Source organism: Arachis duranensis, chromosome 3 (assembly GCF_000817695.3).
Source record: "Arachis duranensis cultivar V14167 chromosome 3, aradu.V14167.gnm2.J7QH, whole genome shotgun sequence".
NCBI classification, from domain to species: domain Eukaryota; kingdom Viridiplantae; phylum Streptophyta; class Magnoliopsida; order Fabales; family Fabaceae; genus Arachis; species Arachis duranensis.
Genome location: NC_029774.3, coordinates 56225639 through 56235891, shown reverse-complemented (window position 1 = coordinate 56235891; position 10253 = coordinate 56225639). Strand labels below are relative to the sequence as shown.

The following is a 10253-nucleotide window of genomic DNA, read 5'->3' as shown; positions in this document are numbered from 1 at the left end:
CCGACAAGACAGGACCGCCCGCCACACCCGCATCAGGAAGAAGGTCCCTTTTAATTACGTTCCTTCTTTTCTAAATTATAGTAGCTGCTAGAATTCTGAGAGTAGTTATGGTTTTTGCTGGCTGTTTTTACGGTTTACCCTTCTTCTTTCCTTGCTTTTTGAATAGTTAATTGTTTACACTGATTTCATGTTGTTAACATTGTAGTTCTCTGATGCTGAGTTCAAACAAGACGTTGAAAAGAGAGACTCTAGTGTCCTTCCTTCTGATATGCATATTAAGACAGTTTATTTAATTGCTACCATGTCACTCTCGGTTTCTGTGTGATTACATCTTTTGTGTACCTCCGTTATCTGTGTTAAACACTAAACAAAAGGAGCCTAATTTAGTGTGTTTGAAAGTCAATTCATGCCCGACAATATGCAATTGTATTTTACACCTGTTGCATTTATGCTTTTGTTTGTTTTTTCTCTTTGCTGAATATGCAGTGATTTATTTGTTTTTTCTGCATTGTTGGCTATGGCTTTATATTATATGCACTTTGTTGTGCTTTATGATCCATCTTTCCATTTAGTGGAAGTTCATAAGTTTTGGTACTGCAGGGTTCACCGAGTAATTGGAATTGGTTAAGCATGTAAACTTAACAGATTTGAAATATTGGATGAGTTTCCTTGTTACATGATTTAAGAAAAAAGTTAAAACAAAAGAAAATGAAAATTTCTGTTCAAGAGGGGGGAAATGTACCCGGTTTTCTCTTTACCTTTTTCTTCTTATTGCTAGTACTGTACTCTGTGGAACAGTCTTTTTACTGCTTATATGGAATGCCAAGGCATTCTTTGGTAAAGCTTTTGATTGTAAGTTCACCTCATGAAGAATGCAATGCATATCTGTTTTGGATCATTTTCTGGTTTGTCAGGTTGAAGGGACACCAGAAAGGCCACGATTGTCCGTGTTCCGATCCAACAAGCATCTTTCTGTCCAGGTCATAGATGACACCAACATGCACACTCTTGCTTCGGTTTCAACAATGCAGAAGGCAGTTTTTGAAGAGTTCAACTACACAGCTGGTCCTACAGTTGTAAGCTCTAAAATGCTTTTGATGTGCTGATTATCGCTTAATTACTGTCATACTTCAGTCCACGCACTGGAAACATTCCTGTTCTTGTGATTAAACGTCGTGTTTCCTTAATAGATAACTTCTCAAACTTAAAAACTAACCTGGAAAAGAATATAAAGTTTTAGGTTATAAATAGTTATTTGGAAACTCTTTATACCAAAGAGGAAAAATTATTCACTTTACAGTGACAAATAGCATTCAATGCTCTATTTAAACTTGACACTTAAGCGAACTGGTTTTTACTACACATAGTTTTCAAATTTTTCATTGTAGTTTGGAAACCAAGGAACCTGGATACCTTGATTATGATTGTACATTTGTTCCCATAGTAACTACTGCAAGTCAGCTAAATCTCTTACCGTTCAAGCATCTTTGATTGGAAACCTAACAGTTAATGGTCACCGAGTTTCTCAGCATCGAATGCATACTGAATATGAAACTGTTACCTCTGATGTTTATTTGCTTTATTAATGCCAATTTAATAGAAGTTTAAGTTTTAATTTGATTCATAATGCTCCATAGACTTGTAGAAGAAACACATTTACATTTTGAAGCTCCTCTCCACTTTCACTGATATCCACTTCGAGTAATAGCATTACACATCAGGGTTCCAAGATTTTACCACTTTTCCTCAAATTGTTCAATATATATTGGAAGCAGGAATCCAGATCACTCATTATTTGCACATGAATCTTCATATTTTCCTTTCAATCTGAGTATCATGTATAATTTGTATCTTGGCAAATAACCTTGCTTCCGTGATTGTGTTTCTGGTGTACACAGTTTGTAAGGTCTGACTCCCTTAGAAGAATTCTTGCTTTGTTTGCATCATCTTCATACTTTTCAGCCACTCAATTATGACACTGGTCCTTTCGTTTTGTTTCTGTTTTCTTGTTTTTGTTTTTGGCTTCAGGAAGTAGCAAAGAGGGTTGGTGAAATCATTGCAAAGTCCTGTCTGGAGAAAGGGATTACAAAGGTGGCCTTCGACCGAGGTGGATACCCGTACCATGGTCGTGTTCAAGCACTCGCAGATGCAGCTCGCGAACATGGCCTAGAGTTCTAAAATGATTATGCACTTGCCATGTAGTTCATTTTGAAGTTTGTTACTTAATGATTTAACAATTAGAAAGTCTAGGGAACAATCCTATATGCGGCCAAGCAGCCAACTTTTCAACACTTGATTTTAAAATTTGAAAAACTAGTTTTTTGCTCAAAAAACATGCCCTCCGACCCCTTCACCTCTCCCGTTGCGTCCCTTCTATCTTTCTGCGTCACCCCTCTCTTCACGTTTCTTCTTTTTCTCTCGATCACTTTTGGAAGTTCTTCTACAATGACTTTAGATGATTCTTTTTGTTGTATTTTAGATGTTTTTTTCAACAAGTTTTGATATTTTTTTGTTAGGTTTCATATGTTTTATTTCAATGATGTTAGATGTTTCTGTTAAGTTTTGGATGTTGTTTTTCAAAATATAAAAAAAAATCCAAAAAGTAAAAAAAAAAAAACTTCTAAAACTATTGAAAAAAATTATCCAAAATCTAAAAAAAATCTAAAATATAAGAAAGAAGAGAAGACGTGGAGGAAAGGAAGAAAAAAAAAACACCAAGGAGATGTTACCACGTTTGTGATGTCACGTGTGGCTGCAAGTGACGAAAGGTGATGCATGGTTGATGGTGGAAGACCTGTGACTGCTGGTGGCAGAAGAGGACACGTGGGTAACTGCTGGTGGCAGAAGGGGAAGGGGCTAGGTGACATGGGGAAAGAATAAAGAGTGAAACTGAGATTATGATTACTCTTGATTTAGGATTTTTTTTTTTTTTCCTTGTTGGGTTTCTTTCACCGTCCATATACTAATTGACTGCAGTTAGATGGTACTCCACCTAGCAAAATTGCTTGCATTTTTAACACTTAAAATACTCAACTCCGTAGCTTAAATGATTAAAGGTGAATACTATGCTGCCTAAAAAGTGGTGTTTATTTATTAAGAAAGGTTAAAAATTATTATTTAATTTAAAAGATATAAAAATAATAATTTTTAAAAAATTAAAACTTACTGCAAAACATAAATTAGACAAAAACTTATAAGCACCATAGAATTAGCCATGATTAAATACGAGTGATCAAATGTATTGTGAGCGTGGAAAAGTTGAGAAAACCTCGATAGCATCACAACTGTAGTGAAAAATGATAAATGTAAACTATAGCTACAAAAAATAATCCAATACTTGAGAATAATGTTCGTACTCCGCAATTAAACAGAACAAGTAAATGTAAACATTTTTAACTAGAATTTTTGACATCATTGTAGTAACACAATTCTCGCAAAAAATTTGGTTATCTAATGAATTCTAAATTTTAAACCCCGAATCTCGATGGAATCACGAAATTATAAAAGCAAGTGCAGGAAGATTATTAATACACGGATAATCAATTGTTCAAATAGAGTAACAGTTAAAAGGTTCAGGTGACCAGACAAACACAACATCCAAGTCACACTATTTCTATCCCTTCAGGTTCAGGCAGTTACATTAATTAAATATATATACGTAAAATATAGACCCCACAATTTAACAATTCAGTCTCACAAGTTTGTTGCTTCTACAGTCATTAATTAACAATTTAACATTTTGATCCACATGCTACAACAACAGATAATAACAATAATGTAACCATATATAGTCATACCAGCTATGGTTATGCTCAAGAGGCAGCTACAGTTGGCTGCAACTCCTCTTCTGATCGCTTAACCAAATCCGGTGCATTGTCGGCACTGAAGTTGTTCTCTATGTTGTCAGCCATTTTTGTTGTTGACAAGGTAGGATACGGGGCTTTGCTCCCCAACCTTCAACAAATACAAATTATGCGAAAAATGTCAGGAAATCGGGGATCTAGAATTACGAGAGATGCCAATAGGCCCATAGAAAAGACCTGTCTAGAATTAAGACAGTACCTGTCTCGACGCTTCTCAAGAAACCTTTGCAGTGAATGCCTGCGTGCTATTGGGAACTCTGAAGACAGATAGTAAGTCAGAAATACATGGTCTTGCATTTTGATACAGTAAAGATAACAGTCAATGCAGTTACAAAACTCACTCCATTCTTTTTCAGCTATCCAAAAATGTTATGTGCACACCGAAAATCAGCTATCATGTATTTTTGTATGAATACATATGTTGTTTAAATCATTTTCAATATGTATTTTGTATTCAACATGTATTCTATACGACTGGCTGATTTGGCGACTGATTTGTAGTGTACTCCTAGCATAGTTGTCATCTATCACTATCATATTTTGCTATATCATTAGATCAATTTGTTGTCAAGATATATCGATTCAATGATGTAATGTACTGACAAGTGACGGTGACAAATAAAGGGAATAGACAGAATATATCAAAAAGAAGGTGCCGTAAGTATTAACAAGATTATGATATACATCTAGAAAAATAATGAGAATTACCACCTTGCAGCCTGCAGATGGAATTCTTCTCCGCAGGGAAGCAGATTGACTGAGGAGAAGCGACATTATTGGAGGTTGCATGTGGCGAAGAAGGCCTTGTGGGAACAGCTGAAACAAAAGGAGACTGTGGATTAATCTTCTTCATTTCAGCTGACTTTGCAGTAGCAGCAGCAATAAGCATTATTTCATGCACCTGTTAGTAGAAAAGATAATCAAAATATAAGATTTCGATGGATAGTATCATAACATATAAAAGAGGAAGGCTGGATTGGAAGTACAAAAATCTGCAAGATTCAATTCTAACTTCAAAGAGCTGCATACCTTGTCAGCAGGGAGTCCATCATACACACAGACACTTCCATTATAGAAGATGGTAAGTTGGCTTGGGCTAGAAATTACACCATTAAATCCAGAAGCTGGCAATGACCTAAAAGAAGCAAAAAATTGTTATGGACACATCCCCGGGAACATAATAAAAGCACTCGTAAGCTTGACAATATTGAAAATTGTAACCTTCACTTTCCTAGAATTATTAATGTTTCGGATTTATTAGATTTCCTGTATTTTCTAGATTTTGAAGACAGCTTCATGACATTGTAGCATGAGATCCAAAAACGGGGTCCTAATACATGCAAAAAGCTTAACAATTTGAAAGGACTTCTTAAATTAATTGATCCTAAAAAACACACCAAAGTAGTTTAGAAGGATAATAATACATGTCAAAGGCACCCAATCTCACATAAACGACAGTCAGGGCATATGCCGTTACAATTGAATGAATCGATTTTATCACCAGAATATCACTCTTTAAACTTGGATAGACAACGAATTCATCAGTTTATGCCCTTGAAACTGTTCTTTATATCGAAACTGTTCTTTATATCTTGTAAAAGAGTTAAATCTCAAATGCTTCCTTTGTTTTCTTGTGATTTAAATCATTGACTTGTATTCTTTTTGCTGAACTGAGATTATCTATTACTGAATCAGACAAAAAGTTGGGTTATGTATCACATTTCCCCAAATATCCTCAGATTAATAAGTTAGTAAAGTGAAAATGTCTTCAATAGAAAATCAAAATTCATAAAACATCTGCATCTAATTCCATCTGACTGAGAATTTGCTCCTCCTTTCCTCAAATGAGAAAACAAATGGAAAAGAGCATTTTTTAATCAAACAAACCAGAGGTACTAACTTCAAAATGAGACCCGGGAGACCGAAGTATAGTCCCAAACTCATCACCTTCTGTGAAGTATTTCATGCTTCCAATAATCCTCAGAATATTTTATGGATATTAGGAATGATGTACAAATATTCACAAATTTATCATTCATAAGGAAGCAAAAATATGATGGTTTGGCAGAGGGAAAAAAAATCCATTAGAAGGGACATTTAGAAAAATTCCAAATGCAAAATGCAGTTATATCTTACTGCCAAGCCCTCATAGTTATCCCCTCAATCATTACCACCACTTCTACTATTTTCATCATCATCAACATCACGCACCACCACGACCACTATCATTGTGTTTGTGCACCACTATTGCAATCACAGAACTTCACCACTATTCCACCATAGCTGTAAAAGACTATACTATGTGAAAGTAACGAGAGAGATTAGGACAAAAGACCTTAATATTATAGAAATTTTTTTGTTTATGCTAGGAAGGTTGACCATGGAGGCTATACACCTATTTTATAAGCTCATGTTAGAGGAGCTTTTTCCTTTTAAATTAGCAATGGATGTTCTAAGTCAACTCATTATTTCAATAGATATCAATTCAAAGTTCCTATTTTTAAAGAGTAGTAGTTGATTTGATCATAGGTTGGGAAATGAAGCTCTTGAAATAAAGGGGTTGTTTTACCAAGAATGGTAAGATGGAGAAGTAAACAGAATCCAAGTTCAACAATAAATTTTCGCATCAGAATTCCAAAGTTTAGGTACCATGGATCTTCTCCCAAAGTAATTACAAGAATAGATGAGGACATGAACAAGAGATTACAAGATAAATGAATTACTGAAACTTGGTTTGATAAAGTTTTTACTTTTTAAAAGTAACTTACAAAAAATAACTTTTTAAAAGTTGTAGCATTTATATTTAGTAAATTAAATTAAAAATAACTTTTAATAAGCACAAGCACCAACAATTGCATTTCGTAAATTAGCTTTTAAAATTTAAAAATATTATAAAAGACATATATATAAGAGTTAAATTTGGAAATTAATTAATGTATGAAGTTATATTAGACTTTTTAATTTTGATAAGCAAAATTCATTTTTAAAAAGTTTCATCTCAGGTGCTTTTAAAAGCACCTGTATCCTTTAAATACTACAAACACAAGCCCAGGGTCTATTTATATACAAAACACAAAATATGAAACTTGTGCTTTTGCACAAACACCTTTCCAAAAGACTTTACCAAACTAAGCCTCAATTGAAAGTTGGGTGGTTTGTCACACGAGAAGATCAACAGGCTCCCAGTAAAGAAGTTTCCAAACAAAACTGTAAGAGAAATCATTAAAGAAGATCTTCTCTAAATGGTTCCATTGAAATTTTAGTAGTTGATCCAAATTCCAAAGACATCAAGGGAGCTATGTAGTAGATCTACCTAGTAGGAAACTGGAAACGACTCTGTTGATTTTTTTTCCCTTAAGGGTATTTTTCGGCAAACCGGAATATTCTGTTGAGACATAAGTTTACTGAATTTCCCAGCATATATAATCATTGGGGATGAAAAAGCCCTAACCCTAGGACTCATTTCCAGCTCATAGCTCTCTTTGGGGTTACATAATTGACATAATTGCCATATATCACCTCAATTACGACGTTTTATAAAAAAATTACGCATTTACATGAATAATTCAAATCCTGTGCTGCCACTAACATAAAATTCCTGCATTAAAATTTTTGAAAAAAAAAAAACCTTTTTCAGGAACATAATCCCCCACCCCTTCCCTTTTTTTTTTATTTAAAAAAAAATTTAATGCCCAAGCTTAAACCTAAAATCACACATGTCCTCTCTTACACCAATAGAAACCAATTTAAGGCGAAGATTAAGAAACCCCACATCTTAATTGTTCATCAGTGGTTTTGCAGCAACAGAAATCATAAAACTTTACTAAAGCTAAAATGACCAAGAGCAAGATGGTAACTTTCAAAGGAAGAACAACAATAATAGTACCCAAAAATAGAAAGCAAAAACTAAAAAATAAAAAAGGAAGGTTCTGGAGGAAACTATATGCAAATGAAATGCGGCATGACATTTATATCAAACACGTACTTGTTATCATCACCAACGTTGTTGTTCTGGAGCTGTTGTTCCTCCATGTCAGTGCTGCTAACTCTATCAACACTGTCCTCCACAACAGGGTGAGAAGATTCTAGAACCAATTCCCGGTCTTTCTGCACATCCCCTGTAACCTCCTCGGCCTCTGGCTTCACCACAGTGACACCCTCCATTGCAGAAACAAGAAAAAGAAGGGAAATGATGAAGGACTGATATTTCCCAGGACAAAACAAACAAGAAAAAGAACAACAGAAGTTTGGAGATTTCAAAAGAGAGGTGGGTTTTGATTCCTTGACGAAGGTGTTTGTGAGTAAACAATAACATTAACATCAATCATTGTTAGTTGCCGGCTTCTTTATTTTTAAGGAACACGAGTTTTTTGTGCTTCACTTTGGTTTGTACTATTTTAATATTTTATACCTTTTGTCCGTCAATGACACGCTACAACTACACCTAGCCAATGGTAATATTTGCTTGGCCCTCAAAAAAATCTTTTATTGTTTTCTTAATCAAAGAAGGAGACAATGCAGTCCCCACCCACCACTACTCTGTATTCGGTGGAGTTTACTTTCACTTTTTTTTATATACATTTTTTTGTCTTTGGGATTAGAGGTTGGAAGGATTTTTTTAAATAAATAAAACAATTTAATAATTACAAATAGAGTAAATTATTCTTTTTGGTGTCTAATAGAGTAAATTATTAAAAACGCACCGGACTTTTGAAACACCGACAAAAATAAGTTTTATTTTTTATAACAATAAAAATATTTTTAAAATATTATAAAATACGAAAAATAATAAAAATAGTATNTTTTTGTGTGTGACAAACTGTTAATGCATTTAAATTAAAATTTTGTAAAAATATTTGAATAATTATTTAAAAAATACATATAAAAAAAAGATAAAATTTAGTCTCTAGAATTTTTTATTATTTTTAAAAACATTCTTAATCATTAATAAAAAATTACTTAGCATAAAATTATTAAATTTTAAGGATAAAATTATCTTATTTTTGTAATAAATTTTGCAAAAAATAGCATCAAAATCTAATTTTAAAGTATTTTTTGATAATATATATTTAACATTGGATATTTTTATCACGTTTTAAAATATTTTAAGAATATTTTGTCGTTAATAAAAATTGGGGATATTTTTGTCAGCGTTCTGATAATTCAAGTGTGCAATTGATAGTTTACTCTTATAAATATATGTAAATATGGGAGAAGAATAAACTACCAAAATGATACTAGATAAACCACAATTTTAAGGTTTATCTTGTGTCTTATTTGGTGAATTTTATTAACTTTTTTCACATTTATTCACTAAAATAGCATAATTTTGTAATTCTCCCGAATTTATGCTTAAGAGTGAAAACATGTTTTTTAGGCCTTAAATAAGCTAAATTTAATTCACTTTAATTCCATTCGATACCTTGATATGTTTGTTGAGAGATTTCAGACTTATAAGACAAGGATTGGATGGAAAGAAGTGAAGAGAAAAGCATGCAAAGTAGAGAATTCATGAAGAAATGGGGATTTGCTGAATTCATGGCGACGCATACGCATGAGAAGGTCATCTGTCAGGCGACGCATACGCGTGACAAGCGGTGATGAGCGGATAATTTATACGCTTTTTGGCATTGTTTTTAGGTAGTTTTTAGTAGGATCTAGCTACTTTTAGGGATGTTTTCATTAGTTTTCATGCAAAATTCACATTTCTGGACTTTACTATGAGTTTGTGTATTTTTCTGTAATTTCAGGTATTTTCTGGCTAAAATTGAGGGACCTGAGCAAAAATCTGATTCAGGCTGAAAAAGGACTGCTGATGCTATTGGATTCTGACCTTCCTGCACTCGAAATAGATTTTCTGGAGCTACAGAACTTCAAATAGTGCGCTCTCAATGGCGTTGGAAAGTAGACATCTAGAGCTTTCCAGCAATATATAATAGTCCATACTTTGTCTGTGTTTAGACGACGCAAACTGGCGTTGAACGCCAGTTCTATGCTGCATTCTGGAGTAAAACGCCAGAAACACGTTACAAACCAGAGTTAAACGCCAAAAACACGTTACAACTTGGCGTTTAACTCCAAGAGAAGCTTCTGCACGTGTAAAGCTCAAGTTCAGCCTAAGCACACACCAAAATAGGCCCCGGAAGTGGATTTCTGCACTAAGACTTATTTCTGTAAACCCTAGTAGCTAGTTTAGTATAAATAGAACTTTTGACTATTGTACTAGGGGTCTTTTTCCCTATTTTTCGAATTCATATGTCTTTTGTGGAGGCTGGCCATTCGGTCATGCCTGGACCATCACTTATGTATTTTCAACGGTGGAGTTTCTACACACCATAGATTAAGGTGTGGAGCTCTGCTGTACCTCGAGTTTTAATGCAATTACTACTA

At 33.9% G+C, this 10253-nt stretch overlaps 2 protein-coding genes across 2 annotated transcripts in view; one reads left to right on the top strand and one right to left on the bottom strand.

Annotated features, from left to right (window-relative positions):
• Window positions 1–2291, top strand: part of LOC107479461 (50S ribosomal protein L18, chloroplastic) — a gene marked incomplete in the record, with an annotated part of 2457 nt that extends 166 nt beyond the window's left edge. Inside the window, 3 exon segments of the mRNA XM_016099593.3 lie at window positions 9–43; window positions 915–1076; window positions 2029–2291. Of these exon segments, the coding sequence (XP_015955079.1) occupies window positions 9–43; window positions 915–1076; window positions 2029–2178 (347 nt within the window).
• Window positions 2292–3498: 1207 nt separating this feature from the next.
• Window positions 3499–8236, bottom strand: LOC107479462 (protein TIFY 3B). The gene is made up of 5 exons (XM_016099594.2): window positions 7849–8236; window positions 4893–4998; window positions 4575–4764; window positions 4063–4120; window positions 3499–3954 (listed from the first exon to the last, which is right to left on the bottom strand). The coding sequence occupies exons 1-5, from the start codon at window positions 8025–8027 to the stop codon at window positions 3813–3815; spliced, it is 675 nt and encodes a 224-aa protein (XP_015955080.1). The 5' UTR covers window positions 8028–8236; the 3' UTR covers window positions 3499–3812.
• Window positions 8237–10253: the final 2017 nt, after the last annotated feature.